Source organism: Grampus griseus (assembly GCF_964374135.1).
Source record: "Grampus griseus genome assembly, chromosome: 1".
NCBI classification, from domain to species: Eukaryota; Metazoa; Chordata; class Mammalia; order Artiodactyla; family Delphinidae; genus Grampus; species Grampus griseus.
The window spans coordinates 118,191,644-118,207,976 of NC_139017.1; the positions used below are offsets into that span (position 1 = coordinate 118,191,644).

General features: G+C 35.5%; 1 protein-coding gene across 2 annotated transcripts in view; it reads left to right on the forward strand.

The window, feature by feature from the left end:
* The window catches only part of SLC44A5 (solute carrier family 44 member 5), a 377,555-nt gene that overhangs the window by 346,959 nt on the left and 14,263 nt on the right, over positions 1-16,333 (forward strand). For both annotated transcript variants that reach the window (XM_082676569.1, XM_082676570.1), the window contains 4 exons: positions 2,087-2,179; positions 2,689-2,776; positions 3,280-3,542; positions 4,046-4,140. In XM_082676569.1, coding sequence (XP_082532695.1) covers positions 2,087-2,179; positions 2,689-2,776; positions 3,280-3,542; positions 4,046-4,140 — 539 coding nt within the window. The remainder of the gene's footprint in view (positions 1-2,086; positions 2,180-2,688; positions 2,777-3,279; positions 3,543-4,045; positions 4,141-16,333) is intronic.

A 16,333-nucleotide genomic window follows, 5' to 3' on the forward strand; every position in this document is an offset into this window, starting at 1 on the left:
AAGCTAAAACTCGTGTATTCTATGCACTAGCACTTTTTTTTAAAACACCAAATATATGTTAGGAGGATAACTTATGTGAAAGTAAGTGATAAAGTGCTATATAAAAGTTAGTTATGTTATATTATTCCCATACTGAGTCATATGTTAATATTAATGTTTGAGATCATTTGCAGAACTTTAAATCACCATAATTCTATAAAGCCAATTATGTGCTCTTGCTAGTTTTGTATAAATAACAAAACTTGCCAGTAGACAGAATAATTGGTCCTAGCACTACCAGACTGTATATTTTGTAACTACAGCTCTCAATTCAGGAACATTTTATACCCAGAGCCATTTTTATTTTAAAATGCTACAGAATAGGGGCTTCCCTGGTGGCGCAGTGGTTGAGAGTCCGCCTGCCGATGCAGGGGACACGGGTTCGTGCCCCGGTCTGGGAAGATTCCACATGCCGCGGAGCGGCTGGGCCCGTGAGCCATGGCCACTGAGCCTGCGCATCCGAAGCCTGTGCTCCGCAACAGGAGAGGCCACAACAGTGAGAGGCCCGCGTACCGCAAAATAAAGAAAGAAAGAAAGAAAGAAAGAAAGAAAGAATAAAATGCTACAGAATAAACAGTTTTTCATAAAATTCATGTTGTGAGGTAATAACACCTACAGTTTCTAAACTATTCCAAAAGGTCACTTGAGGATAATACTTTAAACTTTTGAATAATGCATGGAAACAGCAAGGAAAGTGTTATTACAAAGCCAATAGGTCATGTTCTCTATTTAGAATGATGGAAACTGAGGTGTTAATGGCCAAGGACCAAATTATTTTAAATAGTCTTTAAGGATTGTTTTAACAAAATCATCATCTCTAATAATAATAATGCCACCTAAAGCCAGTGTTTGAAATAGTTAACAAGCAGTTTGTTAAATTAAACTCTGTCCTTCCCACAATAACTGAAGCCCTATCATTAGCCACTGAAAACTACTGATTTGCTGGGTTATTTCTTAAATAATATGATATTGTACAATTCACTTATCCCGCTGCTCTGCCTCTAAATGTGTGTGTGTGTGTGTGTGTGTGTGTGTGTGTGTGTGTGTGTGTGTGTGTTAAAGGGCAATTACTACTGTGACTGGTTAATAATTTTTTTCAAGGGAAAGTAAGAGCTGGAATAAATGTGCATGAGAATACAGGGTAAACATAGGGATGCCCAATAATTCACTGAACAGCAGTGTCTGGGGAAAAGAGAGAATAGCATAGCCCAAATAGTGAGGTGGCGAAGGTAACAAATACAAAAATGAATCTAAAATGTGTCAGTGCATTAGGAGTGGAAATAGTTCCATCATAGTTCTCAGTGGCCATATCAAACAGCATAGGGTTAATTCAGTATCATATGCTGAAAAGATTATAGGGCAATTAGGATATGAATATTTTAGAAACCATATCTTAGGAGGAAATATCAAAAGAATTATTACCCTGGAGAATAAAAGAATAATGAGCTGCTTGAAGGGTTGCTGTATGGAAGAGGTGGTCCTTTCTTCTCCAGAAGGTAGTGGATGTGAATTACATGCAGGCAGATAAGGAAGGACTTTCTAATACTTTGGTTGTTAAGAAAATAGAATAAGCTGTGTCATATAAAAGTAAGTTCCTTTCACTCAATGAGATCACCAGAGACTAATGAACATGTTTTGAAGATAGTTCAGAAGGGATTCTTAAATTAGGAATGGATTCTCCCATTTGATCAGATGATCTTCAAGGTCCTCTCTAATTTTAAAAGTCTAAGGAAAAGGGAGAAATACCATGATTATAATGCATCAAATATTTATGCGTCAGTCAGAAATAACCAAAGAGGAGAAGGTTTGGGGAACTTTTGGCAGGAATCAAACATGAGCATTGAAAGAATGCCTCTAACTTACTAAACATGAATAAATAAAATTTTAAAACCAACTAAGTATACATCAGCAAAAAGAGTTGATGGTTATTACCACTGTTCTTGGAATGAATTCAGTCAAAGGCTTATTTCTAGTTCTAACAGATAACATTTTAATTGAGAAATTATAACTGGATCATTTTCAGTTTCAAATATTTGTTTTATTTTAGAGCCATTGGATACATCCCTACTACCTTAATTTATCCAGTTTTAACTTTCATTTTCCTCTCAATCTGCATTTCCTACTGGGCTGTGATAGCAGTGTATCCTTTGGTAATTGACTCCTTCAAACCTCAGGTACACACTACTATTCAGGAGCTAGGAGTTTGTCTGTTTCCAACCGGGAAAGACTAGGAACATCCTAAAGATATAATTGATATGATGATGATGATGATGATGATGATGATGATGATGGTGATGATGATGGAGATTATGATTGCTAAGCTCTAAAAATGTTTCAGTGTACCAATTGAACTTCCCCTCAGATAGGTCACATGGTACATTTTGTTTTATTTTGTCTTCACATGTGGTACTCCTCACTCCTCCTTTGTAATACGTAAAAAAATCTTTTTATATTTCACTGTTTTTAAGGGGCCGCTCAGTGGAGCTGACCCACGTTATATTACTCTGGTTCTGAAAATGAATGAATTGTTAAAAGATTAGTTTTTTGAAATTAATCTTTCAGTGGACTTTTGAGTTATTTGCATTACTTTCTTGTCCATTTACATTCAATCTACCAGCAAACAATTTATCCTTAATAGAGTTCACTCAGTTACTTGGCTACATCAGGGGTACCTATATACAAAGTCATAGCCCCAGAGGGGCAATGTAAACATGAAAATAAAACCTGTAATCCAGAGGTAAGTAAAAGAAACTCTTTTATTTACTGCAATACAGAACTCTACTGTATTTCATCTAGCAGTAGTGGTAGGAATCATCCTGAAATAGAGACCATGTGCATTGATGAGGATCACTGTAGAGAAGGGGAGGGTGGGTCGGGTGTTAGCAGGAGAGCACTGAAAACGGTAGGCAGAATAGAGAGAAGGCACTGCTATTTCCTGAGCTCACTTGTCCTGTCATACACCTAAGAAGCAGGCACAGTCAACAACAACACTAATAAATGTGAAATTATAGTGGATGCAGACTGATGAACATACGATGGAAAAATGAGGTACTTTCCAGAGCTCATTAAAGAATTGTATAAAGTGATGTTATAGAAAATAGAAATAACAGCAGAAGCTAATAGGAAAAAAGCAAGATATGCAATTGGGGGCCACACAAGAGAAGGCAAGGAAGGTGTTATCTTGGAATAGCACTTAATATTATATTATTCGTGTTTTGTTTTTTTTTTTCCTGAGTGCAGATTTTTAATACAACTGAAATTGCCAAAGCTTGCCCTGGGGCTCAGTGTCGTTTTGCTTTCTATGGTGGAGCGAGCCTGTACCATCAATATATCACTACCTTCCAGATATTCAATCTATTTGTCTTTCTCTGGCTTATAAATTTTGTCATTGCATTGGGTCAGTGTGCCCTTGCTGGTGCCTTTGCTTCTTATTACTGGGCCTTGAAAAAACCTGATGACATCCCACCATATCCACTTTTTACTGCATTTGGACGAGCCATAAGGTAAGTTTCACACTGAAACCTACACCTATCTTCCCAGTTATGTTTAGTGTGTTTATAATTCAAGTGGCAAAGTACTTGAGGTCAGAGGTATAATTAAAGATTCATAGATGTCCACTGGCTTTGTCTGGTTTTATAGCCACAGTTTTATAATCCCTACCCAGGCGAATATCCTTCTAAAAGGTTACTGGAGAGAAGAGGTAGGGGAGGGCACCAAATTAAAGATTAAGGACTAACTTGTCTGTGTTTCTTCATTGCTCAGCTCAAACATAAAATCATCATAAGATGACAGGCTACTGGTATCATTTTCATAGATGAAGTGCAAAATGGATGTCTATGGTTTAAAATCTTCTATGAAGACCTTTGTCAATCTGAATAAGAGAGTATAAGAAGCTCTTTCCTATCAATCCTTCTGCAGATCCCTTTTACCAATAAAAATTAACTAACATCCTTTTAGTTAATAGTAAAAATATTTTAACTTTTATTCTCATTTTATCTTTGCCCAGATATCACACTGGATCCCTAGCATTTGGATCTTTAATTCTTGCAGTAGTTCAAATGTTCAGATTAATCCTAGAATACTTGGACAAACGTCTTAAACGTAAGATTCCAGAATTCATCTTTTCTCAGACTTCCTGACTTCTGTGAATAGAATAGATTGGGTCAGGGGGTTGGGGGGAACATAATGACTGTAACTTGGACACAGTAATAAGGATGGATGTGGTCAGATTGGGGAGACGTTTGGAAGGAAAAGCCAATAGGACTTGAGGGATGGAATATGGTGGGGGGTGGGGTGGGGAGCAATGGTAAAATAAGAGTAAAAATGTGTGATGCTATTTACTAAGATATGGAAACCAGTAGAAACAAATTTCAAAGAAGAGATTTAAAACTGTGTTTTTGACTTGTTAATATTGAGAAGCATGGTGGAGATGTCAGGCAGTTCCAAGTCTAGAGCTCAGGACAGGTCAGGCTTAAAATATAAATGTGGTCATTGGCATAAATCTTCATACTTAACACATACAGTTTACAAACACATAAACTCTACTTGGGTTGTACTTTAAAATATTTTATTATTAATTATCAAAATAATCTTGAAACAGAGCAACCAAGTTGGAACACTCACATTTCCTGATTTCAAAACTTAATACAAAGCTACAGTAATCAAAACAGTGTGGCACTGGTATAAGGACAGACATATAGACCTGGAAAAGAATAGACAGCTCTAAAATAAATGCTTACATATAAGACTATTCAGAGGGGGAAGGAAAGTTTTTTTCAGCTAATGTTACTAGGAAAACTGGATATCTACATTCAAAAGAATGAAGTTGGACCCTTACTTTACACCATATACATAAATTAATTCAAAATGGATCAAAGACTTAAACATAAAAGCTAAGACTATAAAAGCCTTAGAAGAAAGCATAGGAAGAAATCTTCTTGACACTGGATTTAATGATGGTTTCATTATTTTAATGATCATTTTAATGATGATATGACACCAAAAATACAGGTAACAAAAAAGAAAAACATAAATTAGAATTCATCAAAAAAAAAAAGTCTGTGCATCAAAGGACACTATCAAGAGAGTGAAAAGACAACCCACAGAATGGGAGGAGATATTTGCAAGTCATATATCAGATAAGCAACTAATATTTAGAATATATAAATAACTCCTACAACTCAACAATAAACAAACAACCTATTTCAACATGGACAAAGGATTTTTTAAATTAAGTAAATTTTTTTCAGCTTTATTGAGGTATAATTGACAAATAAAATTGTAATATTTTTAAAGTGTACAACATGATGATTTAATACACATATACATTGTGAAAGGATTCCCACATTTAAGGTGGGACACACCTGTCCACCTCATATACTTCTTTTTTTTTTCCTTTTTTGGTGTGAATGCTTAAGTTCTACTCTCTTAGCAAATTTCAATTATACAATACAGTATACTCAACTATACTCACCATGTTCTACATTAGATCCTAATACCTTAGTCATCTTATAACTGAAAGTTTGTACCCTTTTACCAGCCTCTCCCAATTTCTCCCACTCCCAGCATATGGCCACCACCATTCTCTTCTATTTACAGGCATTCAACATTTTTTCCCTACATATAAGCAATACCATGCATATTTGTTTTTGTGTGGCTTATTTCACTTAGCATAATGCCCTTCAAGTTCATCCATGTTACTGCAAAAGCAGGATTTCTTTCTTTTTAAGGCTGAATAATATTCCATTTTGTATATAAAACGTAATTTATCCATTGATCCATTTAATGACACTTAAGTTGTTTCCATACATTAGATACTGTAAATAATGCTGCAGTGAACATTGGAGTACAAATATCTCTTCAAGATAGTGATTTTGTTTCCTCCAATTATATACACAGAATTAGAATCACTGGATCATATAGTAGTTCTATTTTTAATTTCTTGAGTACTGTTTTAATTTCCGTACTGTTTTCCACAATGGAGTAATCAATTCACATTCCTACCAACAGTGTACAAGGGTTCCCTTTTCTCTTCATCCTTACCAACACTTGTTATCTCTTGTCTTTTTGATAAGAGATATCCTAACAGGTATGAGGTGATATCTCACTGAGGTTTTGATTTGCATATCTCTGATAACAATGTTGAGCACTTTTCATGCACCTATTGGCCATTTTTATGTCTTCTTTGAAACAATGTCTATTCAGGTTCTTTGCCCATTTTTTATTGGGTTATTTGTGTGTTTTTTGCTGTTGAGTTCTATAAATTCCTTGTATATTTTGGATATTAACTCCTTATTACATATGTGGTTTGCAAATATTTTCTCCCATTCAGTAGGTCGCTTTTTCATTTGTTGATGGTTTCCTTTGCTGTGCAGAAGCTTTTTAGTTTGATGTAGTCTCACTTGTTTATTTTTGCTTTTGTTGCCTTTGCTTTTGGTGTGAAATCCAAAAAATCATTGCCAAGACCAATGTCAAGGAGCTTACAACTATAAAATCTTCTAGGTTTCAGGTTTTACTTTCAAGTCTTTAATCCATTTTGAGTTGATTATTGTGTATGGTGTAAGATAAAGGTCCAATTTCACTCTTTTGCATGTAGATGTCTAGTTTTCCCAGCACCATTTATTAAAGAGAATATCCTTTCCCCATTATATATTCTTGACTCCTTTGTCAAAAATTAATTAACCATATTGCATGGGTTATTTCTGGGCTCTCTATTCTCTTCCATTCATCTATGTGTCTATTTTCATACTGATACCATACTGTTTTATTACTATAGCTTTGTAATAGAGTTTGAAATCAGGAAGTGTAATGCCTTTAGCTTTGTTATTCTTTCTTGATTGCTTTGGTTATTTGGCCCTTTTGTGGTTTCATGCAAATTTTAGGATTGTTTTTTTTATTTCTGTGAAAAATGGCATTGAAATTTTGATAGGGATTGCATGAAATTTGTAGATCACTTTGGGTAGTATGAACATTTTAACAATATTAATTCTTCCAATCCATGAACATGGAATATTTGCCACTTATTTGTTTCTTCAATTTCTTTTGTCTACAGCTCACAGTTTCCAATGCACAAATACTGGGTTGGCGAAAAAGTTCATTTTGGTTTTTCCATAACATGGCAAAACCAGAACAAACTCTTGGTCAACCCAATAATTCTCCTCCTCATTTAAATTTATTGCTAGGTATTTTATTGTTTTCATGCAGTTGTAAATGAAATTTTACTCTTGATTTCTCTTTCCAATAGTTAGTTGTTGGTGTATAGAAAGGCAACTGATTTTTGTATATTGATTTTATTTCCTGAAACTTTACTGATTTCATGTATTAGCTTAAATATTTTTTTGGTGGACACTATAGGGTTTTCTATATATAATATCATGTGATCTGCAAACAGAGACAGTCTTACTTCTTGCTTTCTGATTTGGATACCTTTTATTTCTTTTACTTGTCTAATTGCTCTGGCTAGGACTTCCAGGTACCAAGTTGAAAAAAAGTGGCAAAAAAAAAAAAAAAAAAAAAAAAAAGAAAGAAAAGAAAGAGAAAAGAAAAAAGTGGCAAGAGTAGGCATCCTTGTGTTGTTCCTAATCTTAGAGGAAAAGCTTTTGGCTTTTCACCAATGAGTATGATGTTAGCTGTGGGCTTGTCACATATGGTCTTGATTACGTTGAGGCCTTCTATAACCAGTTTATTGAGAGTTTTTATTACTAAAGGAGGTTGAATTTTGTCAAGTAATTTTTCTGCATCTATTGAGATAATCATGATTTCCTCCTTCATTTTGTTAATGTGGAGCATCACATTTATTGATTTGCATATCTTAAATCATACTTGCATCCCTGGAATAAATCCTACTTCATCTTGGTATATGATTCTTTTAATCTAGTATTGAATTCAATTTGCTAATATTTTGCTGAGGATTTTTGCATTTATGTTCATCAAGGATATTGGCCTGTAATTTTCTTTTCTTGCAGTGGCCTTGTCTGGCTTTGGTATCAGGGTCATGCTGGCCTCATAAAATGTGTTTGGAAGTGTTCTCTCCATTTCTATTATTTGAAAGAGTTTGAGAAGAATTTGTATTAATTCTTCTTCAAATGTTTGGTACAATTTCACAAGTGAAGCCATTTGATCCTGGACTTTTCTTCGTTGGGAGGTTTTTGATTACTGATTCAAAATCTTTACTAGTAATTGATCTGTTCAGATTTTCTATTTCTTCATGATTCAGTTTGGTAGGTTCTATGTTTCTAGGAATTCATCCATTTCTTCTAGGTAGTCCCATTTGTTGGTGTAAGATTGTTCCTAGCATCTCTTATGATCCTTCGTATTTGTGTGGTATCAGTTGTAATGTCCCCTCTTTCATTTCTGAATTTAAGTCTTCTCTCATTTTCTCTCAGTTAGTCTAGTGAAAGGTTTGTCAATTTTATGTTTCAAAAAAACAGCTGGTAGTTTCACTTACCTTTCCTATTTTTAAGTCTCTATTTCATTTATTTCCACTCTGATCTTTACTATTTCCATCCTTCTATTATCTTTGTACATAGTTTCTTCTTTTTTTTTTTTTCTTTCTAATTCCTTGAGGTGAAAAGTTAGGTTGTTTGAGATCTTTCTTTCTTCTTAACTTAGATGTTTATTACTATGGACTTCCCTCTTAGGACTGCTTTGCTACATTCCATACATTTTGGTATGTTGTGTTTGCATTTTCTTTAGTCTCAAGGTACTCTTTGATTTCCCTTTTGATTTATACTTTGACCTGTTGGTTGTTCAGTAGCATGTTGTTTAATCTCCACACGTTGAATTTTCCAGTTTTCTTCTTGTAATTGATATCTAGTTTCATACCACTGTGTTTGGAAAAGATGCTTGACATTATTTCACACTTCTTACATTTATTAAACTTTTTTGTGACCTAACATATGATCTATCCTGGAGAATGTCCCATGTGTACTTGAGAAGAATGTGTACTCTGCTGTGGTTGGATGGAATGTACTGTAAATGTCTGTTAAGTCCTTCTAGTCTAATGTGTAGTTAAGTCCAGTGCTTTTCTGTCTGGGTGATCTATCCATTGTTGAAAGTGAAAATTTGAAATTCCCTACTATTATTATATTGCTATTTATTTCTTCCTTCATATCTGTTTATATTTGCTTTATATATTTAGGTGCTCCAATACTGGGTGCATAAATATTTATAATTTTTATATCCCCTTGATAAATAGACACTTTTTTCATTGTATAATGACCTTTGTGTATTGTTTCAGCTTTTGGCTTAAAGTCTATTTTGACTAATATAAGCATAGGTACACCTGATTTCTTTTGGTTTCCATTTGCCTGCAAAATCTTTTTCTAATCCTTTACTTTCAGTCTAAGTATGTCTTTAAAGGTGAAGTGAGACTCTTGTAGGTAGCATATATTTGAGTCTTTTTTAAAAAATTTCTTTCAGTCCCTCTATATCTTTTGATTGGAGAATTTAGTCCATTTACAATTAATTGTAATTATTGATAGCTATGGACTTACTGTTTCTATCTTGTTAACTATTTTCTGGCTGTTTTTATAGTTTTTGTTTCTCTCTTCCTCTCTTCCTTTGTGATTTGATGATTTTCTGTAGTGGTATGTTTTGATTCCTTTCTTGTATCTACTATAGGTTTTTGCTTTGTGGTTATCATGAGGCTTACATAAAATATTTTATACTTATAACAATGTGTTTTAAGCTGATAACAACTACAAATGCATACAAAAGCTCTATGTTTTATACTCAAACACACATTTTATACTACAATGTTGTTTGGTTTTTTTTTGCGGTACGTGGGCCTCTCCCATTGTGGAGCACAGCCTCCGGACGTGCAGGCTCAGTGGCCATGGCTCACGGGCCTAGCTGCTCCGCAGCATGCAGGATCTTCCTGGACCGGGGCACGAACCCATGTCCCCTGCATCGGCAGGTGGACTCTCAACCACTGCGCCACCAGGGAAACCCACTACAATGTTTTTGATATCACAGTTTACATCTTTTTATATTGTGTATCCATTAACAAGTTATGTAATTATAGTTCTTTTTAATACTTTGTCTTTAACCTTTATACTGTAGTTCTAAGTTATTTACCTACCACCATTACAATTTTAGAGTATTTTGAATTTAAGTGTATATTTACCTTTACTGTGAGTTTTATACTTTCATATATTTTTATGTTACTAATAAGAATCCTTTTGTTTCAGCTTAAAGATATCCCTTTAACATTTCTTGTAAGGCTGCTCTACTGGTGATAAACTTTTAGCTTCTGTTTGTCTAGAAAACTTTTACCTCTCCTTCAATTCTGAAGGACAACTTTGCCACATAGATAGAGTTTCTTGGTCAGCAGATTTTTCTTTCAACACTTTTAACATATCATTCTACCTCATTCTGGCATGCAAATTTTCTGCTGAAAAATATGCTTATAGTATTATGGGGATTCCCTTGTATATAAGAAGTTGCTTTTCTCCTGCTGCATTTACCCACCTTTTAACTTTTGAAAATTAATTTTATGTGAGTCAGTATGGATCTCTTTACATTGATATTCTTTGAGCTTTCTGGATCTGGATGTCTCTTTGATTTTCCAGGTTAGGGAAGTTTTCAATCATTATTTCTTTGAATAGATTTTCAGCCCCTTTCTCTTTCTTTTCCTGGGACCTCTGTAACATGTAAAAAGTACATTCTTTTTAATTTTTCTTCCTCTAATTGGATGAATCCCACTGCCTTGTCTTTGAATTCATCAATCCTTTCTTTCTTTTTGAATTTTCTTTTATTTATTTTTTTATACAGCAGGATCTTATTAGTTATCCATTTTATACATATTAGTGTATATATGTCAATCCCAATCTCCCAATTCATCACACCACTACCCACCCTCCCACCACTTTCCTCACGTAGTGTCCATACGTTTGTTCTTTACATCTGTGTCTTAATTTCTGCCCTGCAAACTGGTTCATCTGTACCATTTTTCTAGGTTCCACGTACATGCATTAACATACGATATTTGTTTTTCTCTTTCTGACTTACTTCACTCTGTATGACAGTCTATATCCATCCATGTCTCTAGAAATGACCCAATTTCGTACCTTTTTATGGCTAAGTAATATTCCATTGTATACATATGCCATATCTTCTTTATCCATTCATCTGTCGATGGGCATTTAGATTGTTTCCACGTCCTGGCTATTGTAAATAGTGCTGCAATGAACATTGGGATGCATGTGTCTTTTTGAATTATGGTTTTCTCTGGGTATATGTCCAGTAGTGGGATTGCTGGGTCATATGGTAATTCTGTTTTTAGTTTTTTAAGGAACCTCCATACTGTTCTCCATAGTGGCTGTGTCCATTTACATTCCCACCAACAGTGCAAGAGGGTTCCCTTTTCTCCACACCCTCTCCAGCATTTGTTGTTTGTAGATTTTCAGATGATGCCCATTCTCACTGGTGTGAGGTGATACCTCACTGTAGTTTTGATTTGCATTTCTCTAATAATTAGTGATGTTGAGCGGCTTTTCACGTGCTTCCTGGCCATCTGTATGTCTTCTTTGGAGAAATGTCTATTTAGGTCTTCTGCCCATTTTTGGATTGGGTCATTTGTTTTTTTAATACTGAGATGCATGAGCTCTTTATATATTTTGGAGATTAATCCTTTGTCCATTGATTCATTTGCAAATACTTTCTCCCATTCTGAGGATTGTCTTTCCACCTTGTTTGTAGTTTCCTTTGCTGTGCAAAAGCTTTTTAAGTTTCCTTAGGTCCTATTTGTTTATTTTTGTTTATATTTCCATTACTCTAGGAGGTGGATCAAAAAAGATCTTGCTGTGATTTATGTCAAAGAGTGTTCTTCCTATGTTTTCCTCTAAGAATTTTATAGTGTCTGATTTTACATTTAGGTCCCTAATCCATTTTGAGTTTATTTTTGTGTATGGTGTTAGGAAGTGTTCTAATTTCATTCTTTTACATGCAGCTGTCCAGTTTTCCTAGCACCACTTATTGAAGAGACTGTCTTTTCTCCATTGTATATCCTTGCCTCCTTTGTCATAGATTAGTTGACCATAGGTGCGTGGGTTTATCTCTGGGTTTTCTGTCCTGTTCCATTGACCTATATTTCTGTTTTGGTGCCAGTACCATATTGTCTTGATTACTGTAACTTTGTAGTATAGTCTGAAGTCAGAGAATCTGATTGCTCCAGCTCCGTTCTTTTCCCTCAAGACCGCTTTGGCTATTTGGGGTCTTTTGTGTCTCCATACAGATTTTAAGATTTTTTGTTCTAGTTCTGTAAAAAATGCCATTGGTAATTTGATAGGGATTGCATTGAATCTGTAGATTGCTTTGGGTAGTAGAGTCATTTTGACAATATTGATTCTTTCAATCCAAGAAAATGGTATCTCTCTCCATCTGTTTGTATCATCTTTAATTTCTTTCATCATTGTTTTATAGTTTTCTGCATACAGGACTTTTGTCTCCCTAGGTAGGTTTATTCCTAGGTATTTTATTCTTTTTGTTGCAATGGTAAATGGGAATGTTTCCTTAATTTCTCTTTCAGATTTTTTATCATTAGTGTATAGGAATGCAAGAAATTTCTGTGCATTAATTTTGTATCCTGCAACTTTACCAAATTCATTGATTAACTCTAGTAGTTTTCTGGTGGTATCTTTAGGATTCTCTATGTATAGTATCATGTCATCTGCAAACAGTGACAGTTTTACTTCTTCTCTTCCAATTTGTATTCCTTTTATTTCTTTTTCTTCTCTGATTGCCATGGCTAGGACTTCCAAAACTATGTTGGAATAATAGTGGTGAGATTGGACATCCTTGTCGTGTTTCTGATCTTAAAGAAAATGCTTTCAGTTTTTCACCATTGAGAATGATGTTTGCTGTGGATTTGTCATATATGGCCTTTATTATATTGAGGTAGGTTCCCTCTATGCCCACTTTCTGGAGCGTTTTTATCATAAATGGGTGTTGAATTTTGTCAAATGCTTTTTCGGCATCTATTGAGATGATCATATGGGTTTTCTTCTTCAATTTGTTAATATGGTGTATCACATTGATTGGTTTGCATATACTGAAGAATCCTTGCCTCCCTGGGATAAATCCCACTTGATCATGGTGTATGATCCTTTTAATGTGTTGTTGGATTCTGTTTGCTAGTATTCTGTTGAGGATTTTTGCATCTATATTCATCAGTGATATTGGTCTATAATTTTCTTTTTTTGTATTATCTTTTTGTGGTTTTGGTATCAGGGTGATGGTGGCGTCATAGAATGGGTTTGGGAGTATTCCTTTCTCTGCAGTTTTTTGGAAGAGTTTGAGAAGGGTGGGTGTTAGCTCGTCTCTAAATGTTTGATAGAATTCACCTGTGAAGCCATCTGGTCCTAGACTTTTGTTTGTTGGAAGATTTTTAATCACAGTTTCAATTTCATTACTTGAGATTGGTCTGTTCATATTTTGTATTTCTTCCTGGTTTAGTCTTGGAAGGTTATACCTTTCTAAGGATTTGTCCATTTCTTCCAGGTTGTCCATTTTATTGGCATAGAGTTGATTGTAGTAGTCTCTTAGGGTGCTTTGTATTACTGCAGGGTCTGTTGTAACTTCTCCTTTTTCATTTCTAATTTTATTGATTTGAGTCCTCTCCCTCCTTTCCTTGATGAGTCTGGCTAATGGTTTATTAGTTTTGTTTATCTTCTCAAAGAACCAGCTTTTAGTTTTATTGATCTTTGCTATTGTTTTGTTTCTATTTAATTTATTTCTGCTCTGATCTTGATGATTTCTTTCCTTCTTCTAACTTTGGGTGTTGTTTGTTCTTCTTTTTCTACTTCCTTTAGGTGTAAGGTTAGATTGTTTACTTGAGATGTTTGTTGTTTCTTGAAGTGGGATTGTATTGCTATAAACTTCCCTCTTACAACTGCTCTTGCTGCATCCCATAGGTTTTGGATCATCGTGTTTTCATCGTCATTTGTCTCTAGGTATTTTTTGATTTCCTCTTTGATTTCTTCAGTGATCTCTTGGTTATTTAGTGATGTATTGTTTAGCCTCCATGTGTTTATGTTTTTTACGTTATTTTCCCTGTAATTGATTTCTTATCTCATAGCATTGTGGTCAGAAAAGATGCTTGATATGATTTCAATTTTCTTAAATTTACTGAGGCTTGACTTGTGACCCAAGATGTGATCTATCCTGGAGAATGTTCCATGCACACTTGAGAAGAAAGTGTAATCTGCTTTTTTGGATGGAATGTCCTATAGATATCATTTAAATCTATCTGGTCTATTGTGTCATTTAAAGCTTGTGTTTCCTTATTAATTTTCTGTTTGGATGATCTGTCCATTGGTGTAAGTGAAGTGTTAAAGTCCCCCACTATTATTGTGTTACTGTCGATTTCCTCTTTTAGAACTGTTAGCAGTTGCCTTATGTATGGAGGTGCTGCTATGTTGGGTGCATATATATTTATAATTGTTATTTCTTCTTCTTGGATTGATCCCTTGATCATTATGTCGTGTCCTTCCTTGTCTCTTGTAACATTCTTTATTTTAAAGTCCATTTTATCTGATATGAGTATTGCTACTCCAGCTTTCTTTTGATTTCCATTTGCATGGAATATCTTTTTCCATCCCCTCATTTTCAGTCTTTATGTGTCCCTAGGTCTGAATTAGGTCTCTTGTAGACAGCATATATATCTTGATTTGGATCCATTCAGCCAGCCTGTGTCTTTTGGTTGGAGCATTTAATCCATTCACCTTTAAGGTAGTTATTGATATGTATGTTCCTATTACCATTTTCTTAATTGTTTCAGGTTTGTTTTTGTAGGTCCTTTTCTTTTCTTGTGTTTCCCACTTTGAGAAGTTCCTTTAGCATTTGTTGTAGAGCTGGTTTGGTGGTGCTGAATTCTGTTAGCTTTTGCTTGTCTGTAAAGCTTTTGATTTCTCCATCGAATCTGAATGAGATCCTTGCTGGGGAGAGTAATCTTGGTTGTAGGTTCTTCCCTTTCATCACTTTAAATATGTCATGCCACTCCCTTCTGGCTTGTAGAGTTTCTGCTAGAAATAAGCTGTTAACCTTATGGGAGTTCCCTTGTATGTTATTTGTCATTTTTCCCTTGCTGCTTTCAATAATTTTTCTTTGTCTTTAATTTTTGCCAATTGGATTACTATTTGTCTTGGCGTGTTTCTCCTTGGGTTTATCTTGTATGGGTCTCTCTGCACTTCCTGGACTTGGGTGGCTATTTCCTTTCCCATGTTAGGGAAGTTTTCGACTATAATCTCTTCAAATATTTTCTCGGGTCTTTTCTCTCTTCTCTTTCTGGGACCCCTATAATGCGAATGTTGTTGCGTTTAATGTTGTCCCAGAGGTCTCTTAGGCTGTCTTCATTTCTTTTCATTCTTTTTTCTTTATTGTGTTCTGCAGCAGTGAATTCCAGCATTCTGTCTTCCAGGTCACTTACCCATTCTTCTGCCTCAGTTATTCTGCTATTGATTCCGTCTAGTGTAGTTTTCATTTCAGTTATTGTATTGTTCATCTCTGTTTGTTTGTTCTTTAATTCTTCTAGGTCTTTGTTAAACATTTCTTGCATCTTCTTGATCTTTGCCTCCAGTCTTTTTCCAATGTCCTGGATCATCTTCACTCTCATTATTCTGAATTCTTTTTCTGGAAGATTGCCTATCTCCACTTCATTTAGTTGTTTTTCTGGGGTTTTATCTTGTTCCTTCGTCTGATACATAGTCCTCTGCCTTTTCATCTTGTCTTATCTTTCTGTGGATGTGGTTTTTGTTCCACAGGCTGCAGGATTGTAGTTCTTCTTGCTTCTGCTGTCTGCCCTCTGGTGGATGAGACTATCTAAGATGCTTATGCAAGTTTCTTGATGGGAGGGACTGGTGGTGGGTAGAGCTGGCTGTTGCTCTGGTGGGCAGAGCTCAGCAAAACTTTAATCCACTTGTCTGCTGATGAGTGGGGCTGGGTTCCCCCCGTGTTGGTTGTTTGGCCTGAGGTGACCCAACACTGGAGCCTACCCATGCTCTTTGGTGGGGCTAATGGCGGACTCTGCGAGGGCTCACGCCAAGGAGTACTTCCCAGAACTTCTGCTGCCAGTGTCCTTGTCCCCACAGTAAGCCACAGTCACCTTCCACCTCTGCAGGAGACCCTCCAGTGCTAGCAGGTAGGTCTGGGTCAGTCTGCTATGGGGTCACTGCTCCTTCCTCTGGGTCCCGATGCACACACTACTTTGTGTGTGCCCTCCAAGAGTGGAGTCTCTGTTTCCCCCATCCTGTCAAAGTCCTGCAGTCAAATCCTGCTAGCCTTCAAAGTCTGATTC